The sequence below is a fragment of the Ammospiza caudacuta genome, chromosome 11 (genome assembly GCF_027887145.1).
Source record: "Ammospiza caudacuta isolate bAmmCau1 chromosome 11, bAmmCau1.pri, whole genome shotgun sequence".
NCBI classification, from domain to species: Eukaryota; Metazoa; Chordata; class Aves; order Passeriformes; family Passerellidae; genus Ammospiza; species Ammospiza caudacuta.
Genome location: NC_080603.1, coordinates 15,279,717 through 15,296,727, shown reverse-complemented (window position 1 = coordinate 15,296,727; position 17,011 = coordinate 15,279,717). Strand labels below are relative to the sequence as shown.

General features: G+C 37.6%; 1 protein-coding gene across 2 annotated transcripts; it reads right to left on the bottom strand.

Annotated features, from left to right (window-relative positions):
• Positions 1-200: 200 nt before the first annotated feature.
• AGTR1 (angiotensin II receptor type 1) lies at positions 201-16,650 on the bottom strand. Of its 2 annotated transcripts, none has more exons than XM_058812139.1 (2): positions 16,603-16,650; positions 201-3,119 (listed from the first exon to the last, which is right to left on the bottom strand). In XM_058812139.1, exon 2 carries the CDS (start codon positions 3,064-3,066, stop codon positions 1,987-1,989), a length of 1,080 nt encoding a protein of 359 aa, XP_058668122.1. In that variant the 5' UTR covers positions 3,067-3,119; positions 16,603-16,650; the 3' UTR covers positions 201-1,986. The 2 variants fall into 2 exon arrangements, with proteins under 2 accessions (XP_058668122.1, XP_058668121.1); XM_058812138.1 differs by having other exon boundaries at positions 16,579-16,619.
• Positions 16,651-17,011: the final 361 nt, after the last annotated feature.

Here is a 17,011-nt window from a genome sequence, read left to right as displayed (position 1 = left end):
CTCCTGATGCTGCTCAGCATGTGCATGTGTGTCCACGAACAAAATACAGATAAATGGCAATCTCTGCCAGCCTTTTGTCAGCTCAGAGTGGGCTGGGGCACCAGTCCTCTTCTGGGTGTTATTGATAATGCATGAGGTTATTGCCAATTTAAGCAAATGGCTGTCTCACATGTAAGCATATGAGATAAACACAAAGTATTCAGTATAACAATTTAAATGTCTTTAAATGCCATAGTTAAATGACGTTCAGGCTTCAAATGTCAAGATGCTGGCTTGCAATTAAATTAACTTAAAGTTTTAATGAAGGTGAATTTTTTTATCAAACAGCTTTAGAAGTTGTGACTCATCAGAGTGCCTTGCAATGTATGAGTAGATGCATTGTTCCCATTTTTGCAGCTGGATGAACAAAGGCAAAACTGAAAACAAGTCCCTTAGTATAGGTGAATGAAAGAGTAGGAAGATTTCTAGACCTGGCTGTAGTCCCATTTTTTCCTTAAAAAGTATTAAACTACAGGAATAACTGTTTTGCTGTGTTTTGATTTTGATAATCAGAAAATATGGATTATCCAACCACTTGCTACTTGAGACAAAGCCACATTATATGTATGATTTTGAAGATAATAAATACTGTAAATCCTCAAGGGGCATGTAATTTTCTAGATGATATATGTAAAGTTTTGGATTTTTTAAAGTTCTGTAATCTCAAAAAGTACTTATGATCTCCTTTATCTTTGAAGACAATAAATGGGTGTGAATCAAGCATAAATATTATCTGAAGCTCATTATTTGAGGTAAAAAGGACACATATGAGGATATCATTGGTGGAAACTTCCCACAGTGCTTGTCTTCCTTCCTCTTGATTTGTACTGAGAATTTGAGCCAGACTTTAGTTCTGATTTATGCTAGTATAAATCTGAATTTGTTCCATACAAATAAATAATGTTTTACAGGGAGAAAATACTCTGGGCGTAATTTTAAATAAATGGAGAGAAATTCCATAAAAGCCAAGAGTAAAGTTTGATCTCGGATGTTTTGCGATGGGACTAAAAGTTTTATTAGATAAACTGATGCATAAGCATTGTCATATTTTTGCTTATCAGTATATGAGTTTACTAAATGTGCAGGAATTTGAAATTTTTAAATTTTAGTCATACAGAGTATGGAGTCAACTCCCTCTGTATATAAAGTTCTTCAAAGTCAGGGTGGCTTATTATGAAGAAAGGCTGAGTGAGCCCCAATTCTGTGCACATACACAGTTATTTTGTTAACTACTACAAAAATACCCACTGACATATAAATGTACATTTATGAAGCAATGTTTGAAATGTATGAGTAGGAATATAAATCTAAAAATATATTTATTCTATATTTAATAAATAAATCTGCATTTTATTGCATATATTATTATGAAAAAATTGCCATTAAAAAAATAGTAGCATAAATCAGAATAAGACCAATTTCAAGAACCTTAAATTTCCATTTGAGTTTAAAATTGGGCCTCTATATATATCATATATTTGAAAATATATTATAAATATGATTATAGGACATTTATGTAATTAAAAATAAACCAACAAAACAAAAAAAAAGCTCCACTTCTTCAACAGAATAGCTCACATATATGCAAGTCAGGTTATTTGGATTTAATGTTATTTATACAAGTGCTTCCTTTTGAAACACCTGTGAACTTCACTTAGGAGTTTTCCCTCCCCTTCTTTCGTAGTTCCAAGCAAACGGTGGGATGTGGCAGGAGCTGTGACACACCTGTCCAACACTTAGGCTGCTTTCAGTAAAGTGAAATGAAAACGAAGCAGTCCTCTTTACAACGAAAGCTGTAAGGCCGCTGCTGACTCTTTACAGTATGATTTCTCTGAGGTGATCCAGTGTTGCTGTAATGAGCTGTGATGTTCAGGACCGCAGATGAATCTCGTTGTTCTTGGTGCTTCACACACAAGGCTGTTCCAAAGGAGAACTTTGTGCAATGCCTCAATCGGTGTCGAAAGGCCCAGCAGTCTTTTTGGTGTGCAAGCGGATATTTTCTGGTGGCCGATAGGAGAGGGAGCTCATTTTGGTTGTGAGGCTTGGATGTGTGCTGACATTTGGTGGGATGTATTTAATTAGCTGAAGGAAGTATTTTTTAAAGTTTTTTCCAAAAAACACATAAAAAAAGGGATTCAGACAGTTGTTAAAGTAAGCGATACAAATGGTGAAGGGCATAGCTGTATCCACTATATCAGTGATTTTGCAATCTGTTATTACATGTAATTGAATCAACACATCCAGAAAAGTGAACACTTGATGAGGAATCCAGGAAAAGAAAAAGAAAAACACAATTGCTACAATCATCTTGAAGATATCATCATTTCTAGTCTTATTTTTTTGAATTTGATATGCCTTCTTCAGCGTCTTCCAAATTAAGGTGTAGCTCGTTAAGATGATCAGAAAAGGAACTAAAAAGCCCAGCAGATTTTTGGATAAGCCCAGCCCGACGCGGAGCGTGGTGCTGTTGCTCTCGTAGCGGAAGCCGCAGACCGTCATGTTGAGGTTCTCGGCGAAGAAGATGTTGCGGTGGATGATGACGGGCAGGCTGGCCACGCCGGCCAGCAGCCAGATGGCCACGCAGGTGCCGCGGGCCACGGACACCGTGCGGCGGATGCGCGACTGCACCGGGTGCACGATGGCCAGGTAGCGGTCGATGCTCAGGCACGTCAGCAGGAACACGCTGGCGTACAGGTTGAAGCTGATTCCCGCCGAGGCCAGCTTGCACAAACAGTTGCCAAAAGGCCACTGGTACTCCATGGCTGTGTAGGCTGCCCAGAGGGGCAGAGTTATCAGAAAGCACAAGTCAGCCAGGGCCAGGTTGAGCAGAAAGATGCTGGCTACGGTTTTTAATTTCATGTAGCAGTAAATGACAATGACGACCAGGCTGTTCCCGAATATGCCTATGATAAAGATGATGCTGTAAACAGTTGGAACCATAATGTAGATGTAGCTGTGCCGTCCTGAAACGGGGCAGTCCACGTGGATTCTTTTAACAGTTTCTTCAGTAGAGTAATTTGGAATCATCTTGAACTCCTCAGCTGTAACCTAGCTTCAGGAAGAAAAGATGAAGCTCACACCTAGGAGGGGAAAAGAGAAAGAAAACAGTATTTGTGACAGGAATTTAATTTTTACCAATTCTCAACTAAATGTCAAGTTTTTTTCAGTCTAACACAATGTATCAATGTTTTTGAATTTGAAAATAAGACATCTTCAAGTGTTTTAACAACCAATTTCTATTTTAATACAGACTTTGCAGAGTAAAACAGAGGTAAGAATGTTAGGAGTAGGCTGAACATTTTTAGATTATTTTTAACATAAACCTCTTCCAAATTAAAATAATACTGACTAGTGAGCATATGTCAAAAATCATAAGAGAGAATGAAAATAGCAGATAACTATAAATTCAGCAGAGTATTTAGATTATTTTCTTTCCATAAATAGGTGACACATTTAAAGACGTAAGTTATTCAGCTATCTCAGAAACTAAACTTAAGCACTCTGAATACTAATTAAGTATGTAAATACAAACTGCAATGAATTAAGAAAATAAGCGACTTTAGATTAGGTACTCATTTGTATCTCTGAGATTAATCACTAGAAATTTATTTATACATTTAACTTAATTCTTTGAGAAAAATTTTACATCATGGAGAAAGATCAAAACACACAGTCTAGTATTCTGTTGTACCAAAAATACCTTAAATATTCAGAGGTTACTTAGCTCCCCATCTGGCTTGGAAAGATGGCATTTAACTACTAGTGAGGGGAAAAAAGAATCTGAAAATCCAGACATGTCCAGATCTGTTGTACATTAATTTACTGTACAAAGAGTTTAAGAAGGGTGCAAGGGGGAGCATATTACTTTTTCAGTTGCTGACAAAATTTATGTAACCGAGTTGAAGGTGTATTTCTGGATCACATTAGTGTTCAGCAAGGGTATGAAATCTCCTTTAAAGGGCACCTGCTAGGTTTGCCAAGGCCTGTGTGTTTTGTAAGAATCATTTCTTTATTAATGACTGATTACTTTAGAAAGTAAGTGTGACTCTAATATTCATTACTTTCCAGAGTCTAAAAACAAATAGTCTTCCCTGAATAATAATGGATGTTTAAAAAAAAATTATAGTTATTATGGCAGAGTATTTATTTATTGCTGCTTGCAGGATCCAGCTATAAGCCAAACCTAACTTGTGCTGCTTAAAACAAAGATTAACTGAAATACTTTGGCTTCTAAACCAAAACAAAGCAAACCTCAAACAGCAAAGAAACCCTTTATAAATGGAAGACCCACCCTAAGTCCCTGGGCAGTACAGATGCACTCAGAAAGCAAAGGTGCCATCCTTACAGACATAGCAGTGATGTCACAGATGCAGCTGCTCCTTATTTGAGTGCTTCTGCACTGATGTTCCTTTTAAGTTCAAAATGCCGCTGAGTTTGACTGGCTCTTAGTGTTGGACTGGCTCTTGTTGGAAGCCGAATCTTTTTACAAATGACTGTATTTATAATAGGGAAGTGAGGCACAGATTTGTTTCATCAAAACCCACACAGGAAGTCTGAAGGAGCCAGGAACTGAACCCAGAATATGGGTTGCAGGAAGCATCTTGTGAGCAAGGTCACCCTTTGGCTCTTAGCCTTTTGAAGACTTGTTATTTCTCTATCTTAGCTTATGTTGTAGCATATGTTTGCATTCATAACCTGATTCATTTCTGCAAAGCTAGCAGGGTGATGTCAAGATTTAGGTTTTTGATAGGTAATAATTCTATGAAGTTGAGAGCATCTAGTAAAATGCAACTAATAGACACTTTGTCAAGATGTGCCATGCAACGCTTCCCAGTCCCTTCAATTCATTCTGTGTATTAGTCTTGTTGCTTCAGTTGGTATACATGTCTCAAAGTGACATCAACTACTTTTGCCATGTTTGAGAAATTAACAAGCCAAGCAAACAGCTACCAGAAAGAAAAATTTGCTATTCTGATCACACGTGGCACTCTAGTACACCCTGAGCAAAACCTGGCTTTTAAGCTGTGCCAAATCTCAAATACAAGGTGTTGGCTCTGTGGAAGGTCAGCCTATCCCTGGGACAGGGAAACCACAATAGAAAGATTTCAAGATAAATCCTTTTATCTCATCTATGGTTATGAAAGTAACTTTGACAGTAACTGATGTGTTCTGCAACATCAAGGTCTGGCAACATTTGCCCTGTCCCAGCTACAGGCTGGTGCAGCATGGTCACTTAGTCTTTGCTCCTTTATATACCCACTAAAATTACAGCCCAGAACTTTGCAGTAGGAATCTGGAGTGAAGTTTCTGCTCAGGAGATCACCTGTGCAAGTTGACTGGCAATAATATGGGTCAGGCCCTGGGCAAGACCTTTCCCAGAGACAAGAGTCACCAGTCCCTGGTACCATTTGGTACAATTTAGCTCTGTGTGAACTGAGTGACAGATTCAGTCTTTAAGGCAAATACAGCTGTAGTGAATATTCCCTTTTGGTGGGCTTGATTCTGGGCAGTGGTAGATGCCAAGGCAATTTTCCCATGGTCTCCTCACACACCCCTTCATTGTACTGCATTGTGTTGTTTTGCTTCTTATTTCCCTTTTCTACCCATATGGTGACCTGTACTGTTTCATGTCTGTAGCAGCTTTAGCTGATACTAATTAATAGCATATGTTCTTTCGAGAAAAAGTAACAGTAATTCTATTACAGTTTTAGAAATGTGTTAAAATAAAAAATAATTCACTTGGGAATGATTGTCTGGCACTCTGAGAATTGCCTGAGCATATTATGGAGTGCTTGGGAAATAAAAAAAAAAGAACAATTCCCATGAAGAATCAGGAATTTTGTCAAGAAATAGTATTATACTCAATCTTCCTTTGTGAGACTGTATAATCCTTCTGGAGGTAAAAGGTTTTGATGTAACACTGACATCAGTGAAATTGTGCAAATGATGTGTCTGATGTGCTACCACTTTTAAATTATACTAAGGAATTACAATCAATAATTAAAATAAATCTATCAATATTTTCAGTAAATGACAAGGAATCAGAAATATGTAATGTGGTTGCTTTTGGGTAAACACATATGGATTGCCATCTGGGTATCTGAAAACTGTCTGAATGAACTGAACTGTGAGAATGAACCTTATAGGAGCTGTACAAATGAAGCACACTAAGGAAGGCACTGCTAATCCCAAATGGAATTTTTAAATTTCCTGGAAATTCTAAACTTTCAGAGCTAGCCTCAGGTGGATCTTCTTCCTTGAGCACAACTGTAACTACAGAGCATTAGGGGAACTTCAAAGTTGGAGAAGGTAATTTTTTTTTTTGGAAGACATGAGTAGTGTGAGGGCCACTGCAGCAGTGAACTCACAGAGTGCAAGAACTCACAGGCAGTGATTTCATTCTCATACCACCTTCAGTTTCTCCTGTTATTCTCACTTGCCACAGTTCATCTGCTTGTCCAAGGATCAGGGTTGCACACATGCAAAGCAGATGCTGGCCAGTTAAATGTGTACATTAGGTTGTGCACATTGATCATTCCATGTAAAGCATCTCAAATGACCTGTGTTAACATAATGATAATTGGATCACTTTAAGGCTGACACAAGGTGCTTTTTCTAACAGGATTGAATTGTGACTGTGAATGGTGTGGTGGGCATCAACTTCCAACAAATTATCTGGTGAGCAGTAAGTACCTGTTCTGAGGTACTGTCCTGCTTGACCTTTTATCTTTTTAAATTACAATGATTACATAAGTCACTGATAATGAAATTCTTCAGACTGCTCAACCAACTATTATTTACCATTCCATTTATTGCTTCTGTTGGGCGAACATGCATCCTAATTAAACTGCCTGTGGAAACAAGGAATGCTGGGCTCATGCAAGGTAAACAGCACTGAAAGATAAGATAGCAGTGGCTGTGGCTTTCTGTGAGAACTTTGTCAGCTAAAAACAGGTAAGCAGGTGTCACAAGTCAGATTTTGAACAAAAATGTATTTAATATTTGCTTTGACAAAGACTAAATAAATACAGGCTGACCAATCCTGCTACAGCTCATCCACCTTATCACTAGATAATGTGCACTTTCCTTCTGACAGTGGGTGGGTTATTTGCTTTTCTTACAAATGAGAAGATAGTTCCTTATTTAGGAGGATACTGTGTTTTGTTTTTATGCAAAATTTTTGCATGAGAAGAAAAGAGAATGAAAAATGTTTGGCGCAATATGTTCAGTTTATTAGCTATATTTATTTCTTTCTGGTGGCATAAACTTTTCTTTATCTTAAGAATTCAGTGCCCCCCTTTCCTAATTTATTCTAACTGCTGAGAAAGTAATGACACTTACACATGCTTTATTGCAAAGGCTTTTGGGGTCTTTTTCTATCCCATAGAGTAACCCTTTCTCTCCTCATGTTCTTAATGAATAGAGCAACTTCTATTTTACACCCACACTTCAGCACCTTCTGTGCTTTCCTGGAGTTCCCGAGCAGTACCATTGTGAAGGCATAGATTTACCTTTCTCCCGGCTCTTATTTCTTCAGCTAGTTCTAACAGTCTGTATTTCCCACTGATGGCTTTCCTTAAATATCTTTAATCCAGACTTGATAGCTGAATTGTGAAGGGAAAGAGAAATACAAACAAGGGTACATGATTCCAACTGTGGGGCCATTACAGTGGGTTCTTGTCATCACTGCTTGTACCTTCCCCTGAGGACAGCATCTGACTTTGTGACAAATGCCAATAAATCAAAATACTACTGGAAAGGAGCTGTGATAGGCAGTACAGCACCAGACAGTGGCTGTACATCAGCTCACAAACACCAAGAGCACAAAGCAAACCTCAGCAGACCTGTGTCAGCAGCTGTCAAGCTGCTCTGCAGTTTTGGATCAGGAGGTGGTCTGACATAAGAACAAACAGAACTTGCAGGACCTTGTACTGTAGCATTTTCTTTTAACAACTGTGCAGCTGAGGCAGCTGTCAGTCTGTTGAAATTGCTGTTAATTTTTTGATGTTTGCTTTATTTATTTAAAAGTATGTGTCTTTTTAATGCTCTAACCTATTTTTGAATTCTTTGTGCCTTTCCCTTGCAAGAGTTCAAGCTGGTCTGCTTTACTTGTGCTGGCTTCACATAGCTAGAAAATAATTTGCCTGTGGTCCTCTCAGGATCTGGTTCTCTATAACTTCAAAATCTAAATTGGTTATTACTTTTTCTGTGCTAGCAGAACAAAAGTTCCTGTTACCAAAGTTCCTGTTACCTTGCAAATGTGAACTGTTTATGTACTCTGACCTTCTCTGTAAGAATTTCTCTGTATTTATTTCCTCTGCCATACTTCAAAAGAGCCTGTCCTTCTGTAGGATGGCTTTATAGCTTATTCTGAGAAGCATTAACATCAATCTTCTGTTTGTTCTCGTGGACTACTCTCATTAATTTTCTCTTCACTTCACAAGTATCTTTCAACTACTCAGTTTCAGTCATAAAATTTATGTGAAAAAGGACAGATGAAGGGACTTTTTCCTCTGGGAAAAATCAATGCTTGTGGAATGTCTGAACAGTGAAATTGGGGGTGTGTATGATTTTGCATGATTATAGGGGAGAAAAATGCAAAAGAAAGTAACAGTTAAGCAGAGTGACATTTAAATCGCTTTCAAGTTTAACTCCTATAATGTAGACTTTGACCACTAGAGGTCTGTATTTCCTATCAAGTACTATCACTTTTCAAAACATCCCCTTCGTTCAAGATTATTTAAGATGAAAACATAAGGCAAAATATATACCCTTGTACCCGTACTTATTTAAATTTAATGTATCAGAGGTAACTACTTTATTTTAGCATCTAGCAGCTTCTATCTAATTTCCTATATTCTGGCACGTTCCTGGTTTTGCTAACCTTCAGTTCAGTTCTTGCACTTTTAAGACTTAGAATAAGATTATGATATTTTATGTTTTCAAAGATATATGCAGTTTATTGTCTCTGTTACACAAATTAAGAAGAATATTTTAAAGAAACTTCACTTTAGCAATGCAGATGAAAAATTAGTGACACCTACTTATTCACCTAAGATTATTTTAGATCTAACTAGGCATGTTATTAATCCAAATATCTGCCAATTTTGAATGAAGATCTTTTTACTGCTGAAAATGACTCTTTATAATTACTCTTTTTTAAAGCAATTAAGGGAGTTTTAGAAATTGAAAGGTAACACAAGCCTACACAGTGTTATCCAAATGGTGTGTACATTTTATGAATTTTAAGCAATTTAATACTTTGAAAATATAAACATTTAATAGTTTTTATACTACCAACATACCCCACTTTTACTAATATACTTGGATTTGTCATTACCTCTTTGGACAATGTCAGTGCATGATACTGCTATTCTCTTTCAAATTATGTGTTTACCTAAATAGTTCCCTAATGCTGGAAAGGGCAAACAGCTTTTAATTCAGATGGAGCAGAAGGGCTGTTAGTGTCACAATGAGATTTATTTCATTGAAAATAGTAAGCAAGCAAACTAGAACCAAAAAAATTACAAACTCTAGTGTCCTGTGCCAGATGAGTTGGACTAATGAGTATCTTGTCCTGTATTTATGTCCAATGGGTCATTCAGTGTCAGTCTATCTCTGTGCACTTAAGGGATGTTTGGGTACAAGCATACAGTGTGTATATCTTTAGGTTGCTAAAAATAGGAGCATTTAGAGAGAATGGAAGTGATATCTAGAGATAGAAAACTAGCAAGCAGTTGGCTAGATTTAAAATGAGGAATAAAGAAATCTAATTATTATTTGCACACTTACACTTTGTGTTAGAAATCTATGTGGCAAAAATTGGCATAAGTGAAAGGTCATTTTGAAACACTAATTTACGGGGCTGTGGAGTGATGAACAAAATCTTTGAAACATGTTTTTTGGACATTAAATGCTAAAATACTACAATGTAAGATATGACATTTTCCTGCTCTTTTTAGCAATCCACAGTGTAATGATGTCACAGCTGTAATGAGAGCAGCTGCAGTAGCAGGGGAAGTTTGGACTGTTGTTTCCATATACTCTCCCTGTACAGGCAGAGTCCAGGAACACTGGAAATCTCTTCCTACTACTTAGCTCTTTGGACAAAGCTAACTATCAATCCCCAGATTGTGAATGTGTTTGTTGTTTTTTTTTTTTCTTTTTTTTTCCCCAGAATCTGGGAAGCCCTGATGTACATACCTCTATAAAATTTTACTTGTAGAAGTTAATGCCAAGAAAGGATTGCTCAACTTTGCTAGGGTTTCTCAACCTCACCAGAACTTAGTGATTGCTAATGCATTAATGCATATATAATGCATATACAAACCATAGCAATGATTATGGGGATTTTTTTTTTTTTACAAAATTTGTGGACTGAAAGATCAACAGGGCACTCGTTAGTGCCAGACAAAGCAGATAGTAAATAGAATTCTTTTAGTTTATAGGTTTCATTATTAGGATTCTCTAGATTTTAGTTTCAAAGTAAACATTGATTTCCTCTTATATGCACATATTTGTTTTCTCTGCTGTTAAAGGGTAAGGAAAACATTCTTGGGTTCAATCCATGTAGAACTGGACTCCAAAACACTGAAAGATTAAGCACTGTCAGCATGCAGTGTGTTTAATCTCTTGTGGAGGATCACTGGGGTGGTGGTTTTAGACACTGCTGGCCCCGGATTGACAGTGTATGCCAGATATTTTAGACTTTTCTGCTTAATTTTCTGGTCTCTTTTTTCTCCTGTAATCATCAGAACAATCTCTGTTTTCTTTCTTTGATCAAGGCTGCATGAATGTGTTGCAAACGCTCTGGTGTCTAATATGTTTTAGGTATCATACAACCTTAAGGATATGAATATAAATTTCTCCTCAGAGCAGTAAGTTAGAATTGAAAAGATAATTAAATAAACAAAGTAAAATAGATTTCTAGATTAATAGTTCTATTTCAGTATTTCTGAAACTAAACATCACAATGCTACGCTTCAGAAAAGATGGTGTTTGAGAGGGGATTCCCATGGTGTCCTGTCACCTTGGTTGGTCTGTCTTGACAGAAATGAATATCATCTTTTCCTCATCTAGTTTATTAAACCTATAGCCCAATTAGTTTTTAAATATGAGAATTAGTTGTTATAGCAGCAAGCAGTCACTGCTCTTGCTTGTAACACAAGGGAAAGAATTGTCTCTTTCTGCAGAAGAGGCTGAAGACATGTAGGCAGCATATTAACACTTTGAAATGAGTGCATCAGCTACCATCCAGCATAGGATTTTGCACCTCTGCTCTGGCCATTAGCTTTACCAAAAAGGAAGATTGGTACCCTTCTAGGAGATAAAAATGATCAATAATCAGCAGGCTAACCGAAGGTCTGCTCCTCAGGACCATGTTGTTGCCTCATACTGCTCACAATGTCATTTGCTGCACATTAGATGCAAGTAAATGAAAGATAAAGATATTTCAGAACAATGTAGGACTGGAATTTCTAAGGTTTTCTGCACTGACATGAGAAGTTTTTTGAATAGCAGAACAATGTAATATTTTAGTATTAATACACATTTTACTGCAGGTTTATAACTTCAAATTTGATGCTGGGTTATGAAGTACCTTAAGGGTATTTGGAAGTACCTGTAAAAATCAATAATTAACCAGAATTAAGCCATCAATCCCAGAATGAATAAAAAAGAGATGAGTTTGAGCTGTGAAAGGTTACATGCTGCATGGTTGCTTTCTATGAGTGATAGTAAATGAATGCATTAACACATTTCCTTTATTGCAGTTGGAATTGCCTATATAAAATACAGTGAGTCCCATGTGATTGTTTTTAATAAAAGACAGAAATCAAATTCAGGTTTATTAAGTGCAAGTGAAATAGTTTGATGAATTTTAAGTTTCTTTTTTCATAGCTTAGTTCCATGACTAAGAAGTTTTAAAGTTTTTGTATGGGCTTTTTTTCTTAGTTTTTGCATTACATTGCATGGCACATCCTACACAAATGGATACCTAACCTCACATCTGAAATATCTCCATTGCTTCCATATGCAATGCACCATAAGATTCTATTGTGAATGCCTCCAATCTGAGAAGTAAGGGAATTTACATTAATTTTGGCCTTGATCCAGATCTGTATTTGTCTGATATTAAAAATGCTGTGGAGAGTCAAGAAAGAAAGAACCATACAGAAATAAAAAGCACTGCTGTGAGCACAGCTTATCATGGCCAGTTCTAAGGGCAGAGGTCAGGTACAAGGAGTGGGGTATCTCACCTCCTTTCAGATCCTATATAAATCACAATTAGCTTACAGGACATTCCCTACAGCTCTGAGTCTGCCCTAAGTTACATCGTCTTCTTCCCTGAAGCTTGAGGGTTCCTTCTTCAATGTGCAAAAAATAGCAGTAACAACTATTCCTCCTGCCCAGCTTGTGGGAGAAATGTTATTATATTAGTGTCATTTCAAGCAAGTAGAGCTTAATAATACATTTTATGTGCTGTTTTGAGTACCACTGGTCTCTGATCCTCTTCTTGCTGGAAGGAATGTTGGCTGGAATGCATCCAGCACTGGAAGAGTTGAAGTTTCATTGTCCGGATCTCAGTCTTAGTGGTTGCACTTGTCCAGCAGAAGGGAGCTGTCAGGGCGAGAGTGGCCTTATGGGGGGGGAAAAGGTTACTTTCTTAAACTGCTATAACTGCCAGACAGAGCTTGCTTACCAGCCTCTAGGTAAAAACAACCAAGATTTACATAAGCTTAAACTCTGGCTTGTATTAGTGGTTGTTAATAATTAAGCAGAGAAAGGTGTTTCATGCATATAAATCATAAATTATGCATCTAAATCATAAAATGGTTACTGCATGAGTTACGTGCCCACAGCAATATGCAATCACTGTCAGAACCTTTTCTGTTCCTGGCAGAGATTACAACAGGAAATGGAATGGAAAGGCCAAAACTTCAACTATTTCCTCAACAACCAAATTCCCTGCTTCTGGGAGAAAAGGATTTTTCTTGATCTTTGTTCTTTTTGCCTTACAGCTTTACTGTGAAAGACACAACTCAATCAGTGGTATTACTAGTATAAATGTACCAAAAGTAATGTTTTAATTAGGTTTCTGTTGCTCCCTCTAGGCAAGCATATTTCTAGGAAGAAGGGTAGGGGACACAGCTAATAGTTTTGTAGAGAGAGTTGGGAGGTTATAGGACTTTGTGGAATTTATAGTAAGTCCAAATGGAGGCTTCCTTGTTTTTTCCAGTAGTTTATTTTATTCAGAGACCACAGTGTCATTTGCCCCTCTCTGAGTCATGTAGCTCTGCTGCTGAGCAAGAAGATAGAGGCAAAAATGACCATGTATGCAGTTTATTTGCACTCCTGAACAACATGTCTTAGCTAAAGGTGAGATACTAATGCCATCGGCAACAAACTCTGAACATAACTTCTACTTTTCTGGTACAAGGAACTGCTTTTCTGTACCTTCCTGTAAACTAGCAAGAAAGGTGCCACCAGAGAGCTTACATAGATTTGCTTCAAGCTGTAAAGCAGATCAGTAACATTTTGATGTGCATGGCAACATTCTGATGTGTGTTGAAGCCTTACCTGGTATGTTAATCCTCAAAAGAACATTTTCCGCCACTGAGCTAAATCACCGGGTTGGGTTATGATGCACCTATGAGCTTTACAGGCTCAATATGCAGGATGGGCTTTTTATTTTTACATCCCACTCCCCATCCAACCCCCTGCTTCCCCCCCAGCTACAGAAGACAAATGTAAATTAATGAATGACAGGCTTTAGAAATGCTTTGTACAGAGCAATTACCTTCATCTCTAATGATGGTTAATCAAAAAGCAGGAGGGAAAAGAAACACTGAAAATTCTCTGCTTCTACTCCAGAAATGGAGAGATCCCCTCCATACAGAGGTGTTCCACTTTCTAATCTAATGGAAATTAGATGAGTTGACTGAGAGTAACTCATGTTGCATATTGCTACCTAAAAAGAGTTTCCCTCTAACAAATCCCATTCCTGTTACCTTTCACCAACGTGGTTAAAGTTAGAAACAGAATCTTTTGCTTGAGTAATGAAGACATGAATTGCCATACAAACATGTGTGCAGATGCAGCATTTCTATGTGGGCACAAACAAACCAGAATCACTTAAGTGTCTGTCATGGTAACTAAACTAGCTAATGTGAAAGCTTTATCACTAAATTTCCAGTGTCATGGCTAGTGATTTCCATGTAACTTCCCACCAGTCAGTGCTACAGCTCTGAGGAAAGCAAACCTTGCATTGAACACATTTTTCTTTTTTGATTTTGAAAAAAAGTGTTTGTCTTACTGAAGCAGCAAAGGCAATGTATTGTGGATTTCTGGGCAAGGAAATGGATGTTAGGTTTCAACACCTTAGTTCAGAGGAAGCTTTGTCTTGTAATTCAGCCATCCGTAATAGGATTTGGTTCACTGTGTCTGACTGAGACACTTGATTACTTTTCTTATTATATAATTAATTTAGACATCCTTACAGTGGGAAAATATCACACAACAGCAATACCCCTCAGAAAAGACTTTTCTTCCCTAAATGAGAATGTTAGGAACAGCCTGGAGGGAAAAGTTAAAAGATTAAAAGCAAAAGATCAGCATGGAGGCTTCTTAATGAATCGCTCATTAGGGTCAGAAAAAGGGAACCAAAGGCAGAAAGGAAAGAAAACAGTATGAGTAACTGGCAAAGTACAAGAGTTTATTCAGACAAAAAAAATCTTTTAAAATGGTAATGTAGCTAAGCCCAAGATAAGTTAGTATCATTGTAACTGTTGGTAGGTATAACACTGAAAGCATAGAGGCCCAATTGTGCTTTCAGTTGCACAAAACTCCTGTTAAGGGCAGATCATTATGAGGACTAGAAGAAAATTTGAGAATATATGAGTCAATTGAACTAGTGAGTTTCTAAGGGGTTAATCAAAGAGAAAGAAAGGTCAAACATAGACACCTTAATCCATGTCAGTGTGAAAGGTATTATCACCCATGGAAAAACAAGTTACTATGATCCTTAGTGCTTTGTTTGGAGGCAGCGCACTTAATAGAATGATCCCAAAATAGATGTTCTGACAAATTTGTACAGCTTGTTTCCTGTTTTTTCCCCCCCAAAGTAAAATTTATTGCTGTATTTTGAAAATAAAATTAATTGGTGAACTCTTTGCTGTCCTGAGATGTTCCTTGTGGGTACTGAGGACCAGCCAGAGACAGCAAAACAAAGACAGCTGTTACAGCTGGAGTGAGCTAATCCATGATGCTGTGAATCACTGCATCCTCAAGCAGGTGCAGTCTCAGTTCTCAAGCAAACAAAAGTGCAGAGAAGCCCAGAAGGGGTAGTTCTGTGCCCTCCCAGAGATGCTGAATGAGCTTCACTTTAGTGCTAGGAAATTACTGTGCAATTCCTTGGGTGTTTGGCTGTCCCTCACTGACATGGCTTTTTTTTTTTAATGTTATGTTTAAGAACATGGAATGGCATCATAAAATTTATTTGAAGGTAAAATGATTTTGAACCCTTTTTCTTTAAAGTGCTTTTTAGGAAGATCATGTGAAAAATTGTTTTACCTGATTTGAGAAAAACTGTAATTATCTAATCTAATATGCTAATAACAAAACCAAGAGGAAAACAATAAAGGCAGCACAACTAGAGTCCCAGTTTGACAACACATGTTGATTCTTGTCCCATGCCTTCCATTTCTCCACATCAAATAGCCTGAGGATGAAGAAAACAAACCCTGAGCCACTCCAGTAGTAGCAGACTTACCCCTTGGCAGGGGAAGAAATTAAAACTATATAAATACATAGGCTTGGGCAACACAAATGAGTGGAGAAAGGAGAAAAGATGAAAACCAATAGGAGTTTATAAAGAAAAAGATGAAAGGGCAATGTACCTCTTATAAATGTAGACTGGGAAGGGCATGTGTGGTTTCTCAACAAACCAATGGTTTCTCAGTAAACAAGCCCAGGCTGCATCTTTGTACATCATGTGCTGCCTGCTTCAAGGAAAGGCTCTGGCCAGGCTGTGCTGGTGCTAAAGCAGAGTTAAATGGAGGCAGGCTGCCAACAGAACATTTTTTAGAGAAGTCAACTTGTGCATTTTTCTCCTTGCGTAAGCCCCCCATCATGAAAGTACAGCTGTTCAGTGGTTTTCTGGAATTTTTCACTTATTTGCATGTGTCCCTCTCAGCTAGAAATGCTGAGGCACACCACTCCTCTTCAGTGTTCGCCTCTCTGTTTTCTGAAAACTGAGTGGATTCAAGAACCCACTGAATTTTAATTTCTATTTCTGTTCCTATACTTCATCTACTGATTATTAGATTGTACTAGCCAAGGATCTATCAGTAACTCACAAAGTTGAATGGTCTAGAAGTAAAGAAAGGAATAGGTGAATTAGCTGAAATTAGGAGTTTAGCTAAATCATTCTTTGTTCTGGTTCTAACCCTAATTATAGCTTTCACCTCAAGCAGTGAAATACTGTCTAAATATTGACCTTGCCCAAATTCAGCACAAGTTTCTTCAGATATTGCCAGTTACCTTTTGCTGTAGCCTGCTTTTTACCTTGTCTTCAATCATGCCACTCACTGCTGCACTGCCAATCTGATCTCGCTTTCCTGCTGTGAGGTGTCTTCGGTTATTACCCGTTCCCTGTGCCTGCAAGAGAAATGCTGCTCAGCTGCAATGAAAGGAGATAAACACCACACACAGTAACCAACCCTTCTAGCTGGCCTTGTTATGTACTGAATACCTGGACACTTTTGCTATCAAACAAAACGCAAATGGAATAAAAATTTTAAAAGACACCTGAGCAAAGGCCAAAATGCATAGCTCTTTCACATGATGGTGCAGCAGAGAATACTAACAGCATGTCATTTGGAACATGATAGTTTCCTGTTCTTTGTTGCAATTCACTTGAAAGCTCAGAGTAATTTTAGTATAATCCGTCATTTATCTGAACATAAGACCAAAA